Raw genomic sequence first — 14,303 nt, forward strand, 5'->3', positions numbered from 1 at the left:
GACCAATTAAGATGAATCAAAACAGCCACTACCTCTAATACTCATCATTTTTTGTTGTTAAAAATGTTTAAACTGCCGGGCAGTGGTGGCCCACGCCTTTAATCCCAGCACTCGGGAGGCAGAGCCAGGAGGATCTCTGTGAGTTTGAGGCCAGCCTGATCTACAAAGTGAGTTCCAGGAAAGGTGCAAAACTATACAGAGAAACCCTGTCTCGAAAAAAAAAAGTTTAAACCTCTTCTTTTTTAGCTATTTAGAAGTTTATAGTGTCTTCTAATTAAGTGTAAAGGTTATTTTTGTTGGACTACTCACTATGTAGTCCAGGCTAGCCTCAAACACAAGTGATCTGCCTTCCTCTGCCTCTCAAATGCTAGAATTAAAGGTGTGTACTAATCTATATTCCTGTCCTAATGAAGTTACCTTCTAATACATTTTAGAAAGTAAGGACCAGGGGTATCAATCATCAATGGGGAATTTGTCTGGCATGGATGAGGTCCTGGGCTCATGACTCAGTAATGTAAAACAGCAACACAAAAATCTGAGCAGAATGCCCAGGCTTATCTTCCCAGTACTCCAGAGAAAGGAAGGATGGAGTGTTCTGGGCTAACCTGGGCTGCCTGTCTTTACAAACAAACAACAGCAAATGAACTGAAAACACTAATAAAGGTAGGTTTTCCTTCTGTCTTTTGTTTTTGTTTGTTTTGAGACAGGGTCTCCCTATGTAGTTCCTGCTGTCCTAAACTCCGTATATAGAATAGGCCTAACTCAGATTCACAGATATCCTCCCGAGTACTGGGATCAAACGTGTATGCCACCACGCCCAGCCTGATTTTGTTTTTGTTTTCTAAAGCAGTTTTAGGTTCACTGTGGTGAATAAAAGGCACAGTTTCCCATACTCCTCTGGCTTCCATGCAAATACAGCCATCCCTGTATGAAAATCCTAACCAGAAAGATACAGTGGTTAGACAGTTGTCCGGACACTGTAACTGACGCATGGAGACCACCTTTAAAAAACCCTCTTTCTTTATCTCTCTCTACCTTCAATCTCGGGCAACCATTGCCATCTCTTCATCTCCTCCAGAATACTATGCAGCTGGAATCATGCATCACATAATGTTTCCACACTGACTTCTTTCTTTAAAGATTTTTGTTTTTATTTATTTTTAAAACCAGGCGGGGGGAGGGCATGTAAAAGTATTGTAATTCCACTAGAGAATACAAAGATAAATTACTTCCAGAGATTGAGTGATGTTCTTCCTGCATGATACCTCCAGATGTAATCTTGTTATAATGTATAGAAAGGCGGGCATGTAAAAAGGAAGTTGAGATGAATTTCATCAGAAGACTCAGAGCATCAGGGTCTGAAGTGGGAGAGCAAGGCTTCAGGTCTAAAGAAGCAGGAGAAATGTATCATCACCACAGGCAGCCATGAGGGTAGGGGTAGGCCAAGGGAGAGGCAGGAGAGACGGTCCCTTCAGTTTAGAAAAAACTAATAGGTTTTCAGGGGGCTGTTTGTGTAAGTTCCATATCAGGTGGCCTCTGTGAGGATAAGAGTCGTAATTCAAGGTTGTCTTGTGTTTGGGTAGTAGCCAGTGGGGCACATTGGTAGCTGCACGCAGGAGGGAGAGAACTCAGCTCTGTGAGAGCTGCCACATTGTAACATGCCTGCTTACCACAGAAGTAATGATGCCACAGGGTACTGTGCACATCAGATGCCCCTTGGTACATTTCTTCCAGTAAAGGGCATCAAACCGATCAGGGTTGAGATGGGGCAACACATGGTGAGCACTCTGAAACTGTTGTCACATGATGGGCACATAATCCTGTTGGATCAGGTGGATAGAGATAAGGACACTGAGGCTCAGAGAAGTGGAGCAACTAGTTGAAGGTCTCCAGATGAGCCTAAATCTGCAAATTCAGAGCCCAGACTTCAGTCTCTGCATAAGCCACCCCTGGTCACTATGTGGCAATGAATCCTTTCATGAGAAAAAGCAAATTCCTGAGCTTGGAGAACAGGCTGCCTAAGAACAAATATGACACTACACGTTCATTCCCGCACTTAGAGGTTGCCACTTTGGAGAGAGCAGAGAGGTATAGAGTGCAAAAGAAGAAAGATCTAGAAATGAGGTTAACTCCTGGAGCAGAAAGTCACGTATATGCCAATATCTGGCACACAGAAGGGGGCTCCATAAATAGAAGAAAGCAGAGCTGTCCACGGTAGAACTGGCTTCCTGTGAGACAAGAAATCCTCGCGGGTATCCCCAGGGTGGGACTGGTGGGGTACCAAACAGAACCCTATGGAAGGGGTCATGATGAAGTGATACTGAATCATCTGTGTCTTTGGCCTGCACGCCATCTGAATCGTCCTCTAGGATTCTCCAATAGACAGTGAGCTCTAGTCTCTAGGATTTTCCAACAGGAAGTGAGCTTGGTTCAGGATGCAAACTTGAGCCAGTCCCAGACCACTGGCCCACATCAGAGCAGTGAGCTCATCAGATAACAGACAGACGGGGCTCAAGCTTCCACCCTTTCCAGCCCCATACCCAGGAGTCAGCATGGTTCACTGTGACTCTGGAGAGCGAAAACTGCTAACCCTATTCAAAGCTTGTGCAGCTTGATAACAGTTATTTGCAGAGAAAGGCTTTCTTTGTGAGCTTTGGCAGCTGTCATGGGTACAAGGAGGGGAGGAACCTCCTGCCCTGACAGATGGCGATAGCGGAAAAGACATCAACAGACCAGTCTCTGGTAGTCATGTGCTCAAAGGGCTTGAATGGGGCCCACAGCCCTTGTCCCATCTCCTCCGCCTCACATCGCACGGCTTGCTGTCGGAGGGAAATGTTCCGAGCATCGCCAGGTAGGCCCGAGCAAGTGAACTGCCCGACCACCGAAGGAACGCACAACTATCGGTAGCTGTCACAGACGACAGTTCCCATCAACACCCGCATTATCAGACCTTCCGAGTCTCTTGCCTGTGATTTGTGCATCCTGGAAAGCAGAAAGCCGGCAAGAGGGCAGACGCCAACTGGTTAGGGAGCTGCTGCAGTTGGGGGAGTGCAGGCTGCAGCACTGGTCAGCATGCAGAACACTGCTGCACGGAACGCTGCTGCACGGAACGCTGCTGCACGGAACGCTGCTGCACGGAACGCTGCTGCATGGGACACTGCTGCACCAGGCAGACAACACCTGCTGTGCAACTCTTGAATGAATGCAGAAGCGATTTCCTCCCCCACAGGCCCGTGCGCCCCAGCATGCTCTCTTGCGTGTTCCTCGATGCCATCTTTCCAGTCTACATTTATGGTCTTTCTACCCCCTTCTCTGAACCTGGACACCAAGGTTCCCAGCTAGTGTCCCACAGAGGCTGTCCCAGCTGCTGTGTGGGACAGGGCACGGCCACACCACTGAACCCCGTCCCTCTTCTCAGGAACCCTCTATGACCTGAATCATTTTTTCCTGCCCCCAGAGAAACACGGATCAGATGTTATACAATCACCAATCACACAAACCCCACGAAACCCACGAAACACTTCCTCCTGTCAACCCACCATGGCTGCTGTTGGCTGTTGGCTCAGTATTAGGTACTTGAACTTAAAAATTGGGTTACCCAGGAATTTGGGAGAAATGTCCTTCCATTAACAACCTGTCTACCATCTAGGTTTCCTCCACTGAACTCAGTGTGAGAAGCCATAGGAGTTGTATATTGGTGTGCACACAAAATTCCCAGGATCTACACACCTCACGTGGATGTTCAAACATTACCTACATACTTGTGTACAGATATGCCACACATATGTGCTTCTCACAGGCAGTGCTACTCACACAGACAGACATCCACGAGGAACACGATGTACACCACAAGCTCCCTCAGGGTGGTCTTGACGTAGAGTTCTCTGTTCTCAGCTGTATTCTCAGTCAGGGTTGTTCCCCAGAGTCCTACAGGCATGGAAAGATGCTCAGAGTCCCCGACAGCACCTCTTTCCAGTTATCCATTCCTACCTGTCCCTAGACCTCACCCCATCTCCACTCAGTCCTTCCCTGCCCATCCTATGACCCCTCAGACCTGGTTACTCCACCCACACCCCTGCTTGCCCTCTTTCAAAGTCCCTGTGGGAGACAGGGTGAGGATGCTGGACCAGACAGGGTGAGGATGCTGGACCAGACAGGGTGAGGATGCTGGATTGGAGTGAAGCCGTGAACGTGGTAGGCATCTGTTTCAGGTAGGACCTCCTCACCTCAGTCCTCCATGTACAACATACCCCACAACCTCTGGGTCCCCAAGTGATGACTGTGCTAAGCGACCTTTCTGGTAGACCTGGAGCCTGGTCTCTGTGTCCTGGGGCAAGCAACTCTGACACAAACAGAGTTCTTCTTCTTTGGGTCATTTTTGTTCCCCCATCAAACCTCGAGGTGGTCCCTCTTCTGACTCTAACACCCCAGGAGAACCTCTCCTCATGACCAGTACCTCTAATGCTGTGACAGATGTGGACGCAGCAGCTGGACAGCAGGGCTCTCTGGGGTCTGTCTTCAGGCTTCTTGGCTTGAGGCTGGGGGAGTGCCCCACTGGAGACAGTGCAGATCCTCAGGGTACCATTCGGGGAGGGGGGGCTGCTGTAGGCAGGATTGTCCCAGGCTCCGCTCCCCAGGGTTTGCAGCTCCTGCCCCTTAAAATATTCCATAATGTTCACGGGGAAGGAGGTGGGGATCAGGCACAGGTGCCCGCTCTCACAGGTAACACAGGGACGAAGGCCCAGCCTGACTCTGGCAGCGGAGGGCCCAGGGAATGGCGTCTAGGAGCAGCTGTTCAGTTCAGCCTCTCCTCTGCCTCCTGTCTGGGTGAGGGAGCTGAGCTCACCTAGGGGAGGGAGGAGGAAAGACAGGGGCAGGATGGTAATCAATCCTGTCAGAGTCTCTCCTCCTCTCTCTCTCTCTCTCTCTCTCTCTCCTCTCTCTCTCTCTCTCCAGGGCACAAAAGAAAGGAGCTGTTAGGGAACTAGAATTGAGATTTAAAGAGGGCAGAGAAAGGGGAGGGAGGGGGAGGGAGACAGAGGGGCGTGCTGGGGTCAGATGGAGCCCCAAATGGGATGCCCAGACTTCCGACTGCTGAGTTGATCCAAGAGCAGTGTGGGGGCAGGGGAAGGGAGGCCTGCGGAACTCTGGGGTGGGTCTGAGTTGGTAGTCCCTAAGAACAAACAAACACACAAACATCTCCTGAAAGGACTACCACGAATTAGGGAGAGGACCAAGGCCAGAGGCGGTCCTCCCCACCCGCTCAGTGATCTCTTGGCCCCTCACTGTGCCTCCCTGGGCTGGCCCCTAGAACTGCACCATTATATCTCAGTGAGAGGCAAAGGCAAAGGGAAGGCCCCCAGATCTTAAGAGACAAAAGGGGACAGGACTGCAGAGTTCCAGGTGGGGTTTGCTTTCCTGAAGTTTGGCTTCGTGGCTTACTGGGGACCCACGCTCACAGAGATGTACTTCTTCAGCATGTGGGCCTAAGTTTAGGTAAACAGGCTGTGGTCTGGGAGAGAGGACATTTCACAGAGCCTAGGGCAAGGGGGAGGTGGCTTGGAGCCTTTAGTAGAAGATCTCTGTACCAGATGATCTGGTCGCCTTTTCCTGGGACATGACATGGCATTAGGTTGAGAACTGTAAACTTGAGCATGAAATGAGGCTGAGAGCTGCTGAGCTTGGTCTGCATTCCCTCTTTCTTGACTTTCTGAATAGAGACTTGGCACAGACCTCTGATCACATGCTTATTATGTCTAGCTCCAACCTTTGCTCGCTTGCCCAGGTTTACCCATAAGCAAGAGCTTTGGTCCAAAACAGTGTTGGTGCTGTAGTATTGATGGTTATTCTACAAACGCTTATCAGAGATGGCTGCAGGGGACTCATGAATATTTGCTAGGGCTACTTTAGCTCGCTGGCTTTGGAAACCCACCTTCAAGTTTAGAAAGCACAGCAGCCTGGAGCTCTCCAGTCCTAAGTATTCCCAGGGAGGTCTTGACCTGGTATAGTCTCACCCCCCTGATTAAACTGTGTCTCCTAAGTTCTAAGACAGGGTAGAAAAGGTAGCTCCTACACCCCTGAACCTATCATGAATTTCCTGTCCAAGGCCCAGACACTGGAAAGGGGTGACTCCCTCCATTGTCTGCATCTGGGGATGGTCTGACCCTCCTTAGAAGGACAAGTGTCCATATCTCCACTCTACCAGCCAGTGAGATGGCTGAGGCGCCCGCTTTCCTTGGAGAAAAGGGTGAGGAGCTGAGCCAGGGAGGAGCATCTTGCGTTGGATCAGCTGAGTAAGGAGGGAGCAAGCTGCTGGCTCTCAGCCAAGAGCCTTTTGAACAACTGCACAAGGACTCCAGACTTATAGAACTGGACCCTGGGACAGGGTCAGGAACAGGATGGCAACAGTGTGGTCCCTGAGAGGCAGAGAGAGGAGCATGAGATGGTTTCCCACTCCCTTGGGCAATTCTGAAATCTGGAGGAGGCCTGTGATCAGCAGAGGTCTGAATGGACTTGAGGACGTTCCTCATGTGACAAGTCTCCCCATTCTGAGAGCTCCAGACCATGACTGATGCTTTATTCACAGTCACCCACCTGACACCCATTGATTGTTTTTTCCTGCTCTGTGCTGACTCCTTGTGTGTGTGTGTGTGTGTGTGTGTGTGTGTGTGTGTGTGTGTGTGTGTGCGTATCAGACCACACCGCCCTACAGGGCAGGCTAGGCAGCATGGGTTGGAAAATCTCAGAAGGCATCCTCATTCCTCTGCTGTTCGGACTTACTCAAGAAGTCACAAATCAAACAGAAACTTCATAATGTTTTTGTCTGATACTTCTCCAAGTTCTCAAGCCTCATGAGCTCTTAACTCACCCTGTTAAGGGCCAACAGTGTGGCTTGGGGAAGCTTCAGGCTCAGGCTCCCTCTTGACCTCAGACTCTTGAATGTGAACAAACTCCTGGATATAACGCTGGCTCTCTAACTCACCAGTGGTGTCTCTGAACAAGAAGCTGTTGAGGCTAGTTTACTGTCTGCAGAGTGCTGAGGACAATAGCATCCCTTGACCTGGAGGGCTGTTTCAGGCCTAAAGCACCAAATAGAGACTTTATAACCTGTGTTCGTAAAGCACAGGCCGGACGTCGTGTCTTCCCATACCATCCATTCCTGTGCAGTCAATCCACTCTTGCAGTTCATGGTAAGGCGGGCACTTTGGGCCATTGTCTGAGTGACGTGGAGAACTGGCTGTGTCCACACAGTGTCATTCAGCAGTTAGCACCAGAAGCCTGGGGTGAGGCCCATGGGCTGGAGGGACTTGAAAGTTGTTAAATGAGAGAACTCCCGAGTGGACTAATGACTGGCCGTGTGGACCATCAGAACCAAAAGCACACTGGTCAGGAAGCCCATTGATCTGCTTAGTGAGTTGGTCCCACTTCTCCACAGGCAGGAGAATTTGGTCTGGTGCTATCCTAGTGTGGAGTGGGAGGATGGCCATCCGTGTTTGCCACCAGCACGTTCCCGTTTCTCACCATGGCCACCCTGAAAAACTTCTTCAGAGTTGCAGGTTCACCAGACTCGGACACGCTGGAGAGGGACATGGTGAAATGTGTGCTGAGTGTGAGGAGAGCCACATGGGGAGGGACCGCAGCTCACTGGCTCAGAGGAAGCAGGGTGAGTGGACCAGGAGGTGGGCAAGTCATGAAGGGAAGCTGGAGGGGGACGGCATTGCAGTCAGCTGTCTAGGTGGGTGACATTGGCAGAGACAGAAAGCATGGCTACCATGTGTCTACCACTCAGAGACAGAAAGCATGGCTACCATGTGTCTACCACTCAGAAAAAGAAAGCATGGCTACCATGTGTCTACCACTCAGAGACAGAAAGCATGGCTACCATGTGTCTACCACTCAGAGACAGAAAGCATGGCTACCATGTGTCTACCACTCAGAGGCCAAGCACATTACAGCACATTATCTTAGTTAACTCTCACATGGGGTAAGTTTTTGTTGTCAGATAAAGATACCTGGGGAATCACAACGAGAACCTTTTCTGGAATAGGGGTTCAGGGAAGTGACAAAATAAATTCTGTCCTTCCTCTGAAAGGAGCTACAAAAGTGCTTTTTCTGCTGTGGCCACCAGGTGGCAGCAGGAGGGGGGGTGTTCTGCCTCAGCACAGATGGAGATTCTCCTGAAAGACGCAGCCAGGCCGGTGTGGAAGGCTTCTACTCACAGTTCTCGGGATCTTGCCTCTTCTCTGCTCCTTGCTGTTTCTCCTCTTTTCCTATGGAGGATCTGACGGCTCTTGTCTGGATCCAGCAATAAGTCTTAATCCCCGGGGACTGGTCATTCCAGAAGCTTCCTAGACATCTATGAGGCGCTCCTTCCTCAGAGGAGCAGACTGGTGTGCAAAGCTTTTAGTCAGGATACCCCTGTGAGAATGCAGGAGGTGGGGCTAAGTTCACTGAGGGTAGAGTGGGGTGTATCAGTCCTGATGCTCAGGTCTGTTTCTGAGTGAGGGAGACAGAGGGAAGGAAAGTGTGAATGCCTGTGGTGTAACCTAAAAAATGGTTGGTAGAAACTTCAAGGAATCAAAACGATCATCAGGGGTCCTGGGTGTTAATATTCTGACCCGCCCCTTGAAAACCAATGTTAGCGGTCTGACCCACCCCGTGGTGCCCTGACGTGGCATCCTGACATAAAAGCCTCATTTTGGGGAAAGGCCCCTCCCCTTCCCCTCTCCTGCTTTTCCTCCCATGAGGTGTGCACCCCTCGACCCCCCCTCTCTTCTCTCTTTCCTATCTTCTCTTTGTCTCTCTATTATAATAATATAATATATTTCCATGCAGATACAGGGACTGTGTTGTGAATGACTGTCTGCCCCCCCCATGCCCGCATGGTGTGGGGCACCCGCCAGCCTGCTGCTGCGTCTGCTCAGTATGTGAGCATGTTTCCCTGCACACATTGGATACCCTCGGGGACCCCATGCGCGGGGTATATCGTAACATTGGTGCTAGTGAGTCAGCAGAGGTCCTCCGGGCGCATTTCTCCTGCCCACCGGCAGTCTGAGACACGCAGGAGCCCGGAACCTCAACACTCCCTTCATCCAACACCGGCATAATCTGTAAGCCCCACCCCCACCCCACCCCCCTCACTTTGATAAGCCTCCCTTTGGACATTTTCCCACAACTGAGGATTTGCTCATCTTTCGATCATGGTACTGGCACCAGGTGTCTTTCAGGCTTTGAGCCCTCCGGCCCCTGTCCCTATGCGATGGCATATGGAAACAGCCTTTGCCCACTCAATTCCATGGCCGACGGTCCATTGGCTATCTTGAGCCGTTCATTGGCCCTTGCTGACCTTCTGGGATGCTGGAGGTCAATCTGCTGGGCCTTATACCTCACTGTGTGAAATGTGCCTTCCCTTAGCCCCCACCTCACTGTGTGAAATGTGCCTATGCCCCCCCCCCCCCCCCCCCCCCCCCCCCCCCCCCCCCCCCCCCCCCCCCCCCCCCCCCCCCCCCCCCCCCCCCCCCCCCCCCCCCCTCCTTCCCTCCCCCACCTCACTGTGTGAAATGTGCCTATGCCCTCCCCCCACCTCACTGTGTGTCTTGCCCCCACCTCACTGTGTGAAATGTGCCTATGCCCCCGCCCCCACCTCACTGTGTGAAATGTGCCTATGCCCTCCCCCCACCCCAATGCCTACCCCCCCCACCTCACTGTGTGAAATGTGCCTATGCCTCCCCCTGCCCCCACCACCACCGCTACCCATGGCTTGGGTTCATTCTTCTGCAGCTGCTCACACTATGCAGCCTGAGGGGATCCCTCTCGCCCACCTGGGATGCACTGTTATTCTGTTTCCTGATCCCCTCCACAGCACCGCCTCCGAGGTCCAATACATTAACTGTAGAAGTTTCCCAGAAAAACTTCTCTTTCTTTCACAATGTCTATTTCCTATGTGTGAAAGGAAATGTATGATTGATATGGCCATCTATATTTTTTTCTGACTGACTTTTAAGTGCTTCAATTTATCTCTTCCTTATCTGCTCAGTTTATTTTGGAAAAAATAAAACCCACATGAACACACGGTCAGGAGCCATATTTCATAGGGGTGATCACGTGGTCAGGTGGCACCATCTTAAATAAGGGCAATCATGTGGTCAAGCCACCATCTTAAATAAGGTTCAAACAGTTAGGTCATATTGTGCTGTGGGATGGTCTGTATGTTGCTCTGATTAGTCAATAAATAAAACAGATTGGCCAGTGGCCAGGCAGGAAGTATAGGCGGGACTAACAGAGAGGAGAATTGAGAGAACAGGAAGGTGGAGGGAGACACTGCCAGCCACAGCCATGACAAGCAGCATGTGAAGATGCCAGTAAGCCACGAGCCACATGGCAAGTGGGCTGTCGGACTTCTGGAGCTTGGTGGGACCCAGAGAGAAAAAACTCCAGCTACAATATTGCCTCACCATCTTTACTAAGGGCAGCAAAAAGTCACTCCCTGTCCATGGCTCCAGCATGGGCAGGGAACCTGACCCCATCTGGGAGGGGTGGAGGTCCAGTCAAGGCCTAGCATCCATTCCTCTGCGGCTGCTCATGAGGCTGGGGCCTGGAGACCTATGCACCCTCTGGGGCATCAGCAGAACCACAAGCAGGCGGTATCATTACATTAAGATTTTAAAATTTCAGATCTTAACTTTAATACAGTTCTGATACAGTTTGGGTCACAAACTCAGAATTTAAAATTTTCCTTGCTTACTCATTACCTGCTTTTCTACAATTTGGATTTCAGTACTGACTGATAATACTAATTTTTCTAAATTTTTTTATTTTTTTTCCTCACCTGTCTATTCTTGAGTATGGTATTTCTTTCCTTCCTGGTCTCCCTTTCCCAATCACTAAGATCATGGGCCAGAATGTTCAAAATAAATTCATAAAATTTTAGCTCTTGTGTGGTGATTTATTGTGTCCCAAATATTGTGCACCCTAATAAAATTTATCTGAGGATCAGAGAAAAAAGCCAACCACTATATTAAACAAAGAAGTCAGGCAGGTAGCCCACACCTTTAATTCTATCACTTGGAAGGCAGAGATCCATCTGGATCTCTGTGAGTTCAAGGCCACACTGGAAACAGAGCTAGGGGTGGTGGTATATACATTTAATGCCAGCACTAACCATGAAGGTCAAGAGGTCTGTACAGACAGACAGGAAGTAACAGAGCTGGGCAGGAAGAGGAAGTGATATAGCTGTGTGGAGAGAGGAAGTGAGGTACAGAAAAGAAAGGCATATAGGCATGGGGATACAAGAAGTAGGTCTTTTTGGCCGAGGATCTCCAAGTGGTAAAAATGCGGCTTGCTTCTTTCTGCTTTTCTGAGCTCTCATCTTTTTACCCCAATATCTGGCTCTGGGTTTTTGTTTGTTTGTTTGTTTGTTTGTTTGTTTGTTTTTTTATTAATAAGACCGTTTAGTACTTTGTCTTACACTCATGACTCTAGTCTGTGTCTGTTTCAGCTTCATTCTGGCTGACTGACATATCCAGGCCTTGGCTACTGACTTCAACCTGTGAGACATGGACCTGCTGAAGGCTGATGTAAGATAAGTTCAGCCAAATGTAATTATTTCCTTTCTCTATGACTAAGTCAGATGATCACATGCCTGGGTTCCCTCCTTACTTTTAACTAGTCAGAGTCCTGACCACCTGCACCCCATTTCAGCTTGAAGCAGCTCTGGAGGAGAATGTATCATCCTATGCTCCCTGTTCCCAGGACAGGCTGGAAGGGTATCCATTGATGTACCAAGAAACTGAACCCAATATTGCAAGATGTACAATATTGCAATTGGCCTCCTTTATGTAGAACTAGGGAGGTATTGTATGATCTTGGGAAATAATATTTCTATATAAGTCAATCAGGATTGTGGTCTAGCTGTATGCAGGGATCAGAACTATAGCTACAGGGCATTAAAATGGTGGTGGATTCAGATATCACTGCCAACAGCTTGAAAAATGTCTCTTCTTACTCAAGGTCTATTCAGGCTTAAGAATATAAGCCTCTCTGTCCTTGCTAACCTCATGAACTGCAACTAACTGGGAAACCTATATATTCAGATTTAATTTATATATGCTCTCAAAGTTAATTTAATTTATACATTTAACAGATTTTCTTCCCTCAGTCCTCAAACATCAGTAGAGATGTTTGAGAATATGGCATTTAATATAAAAGTCTTTTTATGATAGAGAGACATGTCAGTTCCTGGAAGCATCCTGTATCACCTCCAAAAAGATGGATGGCCACAGAAGAACTTCCTCCCAGAAGCTCATGGCAAGGCTCGCCACGCAGCAAAAAGCTGAGATCCTGCCCAGACTGTGAATAAGTGGGGCAACGGAGGACTGATTGTTGCTGGAGGGCTTCTCTCCAGGTTCCCCAAGCCCCGCAGTCCCACAATCCACGTATAAAATAATCACTCAGACGCTTATATCACTTACAAACTGTATGGCCGTGGCAGGCCTCTTGCTAACTGTTCTTATATCTTAAATTAACCCATTTCTATTAATCTATACCTTGCCACATGGCTGGTGGCTTACCGGCGTCTTTACATGCTGCTTATCCTGGAGGTGGCTGCAGTGTCTCTCCCTCCTTCTTCCTGTTTCCCCAATTCTCCTCTCTCCTTGTCCCACCTATACTTCCTGTCTGGTCACTGGCCATCAGTGTTTTGTTTATATAGAATGATATCCACAGCACTTCCCCTTTTCTTCTTTTTTTAAAAAAGGAAGGTTTTAACTTTAACATGGTAAAATTACATATAACAAAACAATTACCGAGCAAGAATTATAGTTACAATATTAAAGAAGATGTCCTATCTATCTTATATTTGTGAGTTTAAGGTTTTATATCTAACTTATCTTTTATTATAACTGAGGAAATTGCAACTATCTAGTCTTCAACCACATCAAAGACCTGAGAAGGAACATAATGGTACCTGAGAAATGGTAGATGGATGCAAGCAACTTTCAGGAATCTTGCAAGAGTAGACCAAGACAGCTGGCAGCCTGGACAGTCACCTAATGTTTCTCAGCATTGTTGGTGCATTCAAATTGGCTACAGGCCTAGAGTATCTGACAGACCATCTTCAGAAGCAGGAATTCTGAAAGACCATCTTACCTTGTCTTGTCAGAGTACAGTCCATACTGCAAAGTCAAGATGGGTCAGTATCCCCAAATTTCTACTTCACAGAAAAATAAATCTGTCAGATCCTCTGGGCTTATCAGCTGAACAAGAGCTGACTTTCAACAACCACAGAGAGACTTGGGATTGCTGCCTAGGTAGCTGGAAAGCTGTCTCACTTCTTCTTAAATTCATCCTTCTCAGATTTGGTGATGTTTGATGACTAGGGTATCAGTTTAACAGCCCCAGTCCCAAGATCATATATATATATAAATGTATATGTATATACATATATATATGCTCTCCAATTACAGACAGGTATGCCTCATTCACAGACTTCATGGTAGAGGATAGTCTTGTTTCAGATATAACTCCAGAGCTTCAAAGTTTTAGTATTGATAAATACAGCTTTTGATAAACTGATAAAACATTGACTGCAAAGAGTACTTAAGAGTCCTTAAATGGATTTTTAACCCCCATGCTATGATAAAAATCTATTCCAGCTGTCTCACAGATACTTACAGGTTCCTGGGGAAAGTTCTGCTACTGCATCAAGAAATCAGGTCTGATGAAAACTAACAATCTCCAGAGCCCATTTCTGACTCCATCTATTTTTCAAGCATATTTTGTAGATTCATTTCCCACCTGACCTCCAGAGAAACAGCAGATGCCATGGCTTCTATACTCCTGATTTGGTGTGCCATTTCCCCCAAGTTCCTGGAACACCACTGCTACAGCCTGCCTCCTCAGCTCCCTCGAGGAACATTCCTGAGATCTGCCACCATGCGTGACTCCCGGTTCCCTCTCCACACTTCACCCCTTGTCAGCTTGAAGCAGTCCCAGGAATTCCACATCCTTGTTTCCCCCCTTGCTTCCATAACTCACCTTTTTATAACCATCAAAATGGAGGAATGTTAATATTCTGACCTGCCCCTTGGCACTGCCCTGCATCCTGATGTAAAAGCCTCATTTTGGGGAAGGGCCCTCCCCTTCCTCTCTCTCTTCTGCTTTTCTTCCCATGAGGTGTGCACCCTTCGACCCCCCTCTCTCTACCTCTCTCTTTCTCTCTCTTCTTTCTCTCTTTCTTATCTTCTCTTTGTCTCTCTATTATAATAAACCATTTCTGCGTGGATACAGCGTCTGGGTTGTGAATG

The 14,303-nt window shown here is 48.5% G+C and overlaps 1 protein-coding gene across 1 annotated transcript in view; it reads right to left on the bottom strand.

The window, feature by feature from the left end:
- Pkd2l1 (polycystin 2 like 1, transient receptor potential cation channel) overlaps positions 1-7,590 on the bottom strand; it is a 36,345-nt gene extending 28,755 nt beyond the window's left edge. The window contains exons 1-4 of the mRNA XM_028888840.2: positions 7,522-7,590; positions 5,443-5,486; positions 4,457-4,752; positions 3,814-3,927 (exon numbers count right to left, since the gene is read on the bottom strand). Of these exons, the coding sequence (XP_028744673.2) occupies positions 3,814-3,927; positions 4,457-4,752; positions 5,443-5,486; positions 7,522-7,590 (523 nt within the window). The remainder of the gene's footprint in view (positions 1-3,813; positions 3,928-4,456; positions 4,753-5,442; positions 5,487-7,521) is intronic.
- Positions 7,591-14,303: the final 6,713 nt, after the last annotated feature.

This window comes from Peromyscus leucopus, chromosome 1 (assembly GCF_004664715.2).
Source record: "Peromyscus leucopus breed LL Stock chromosome 1, UCI_PerLeu_2.1, whole genome shotgun sequence".
NCBI lineage: Eukaryota > Metazoa > Chordata > Mammalia > Rodentia > Cricetidae > Peromyscus > Peromyscus leucopus.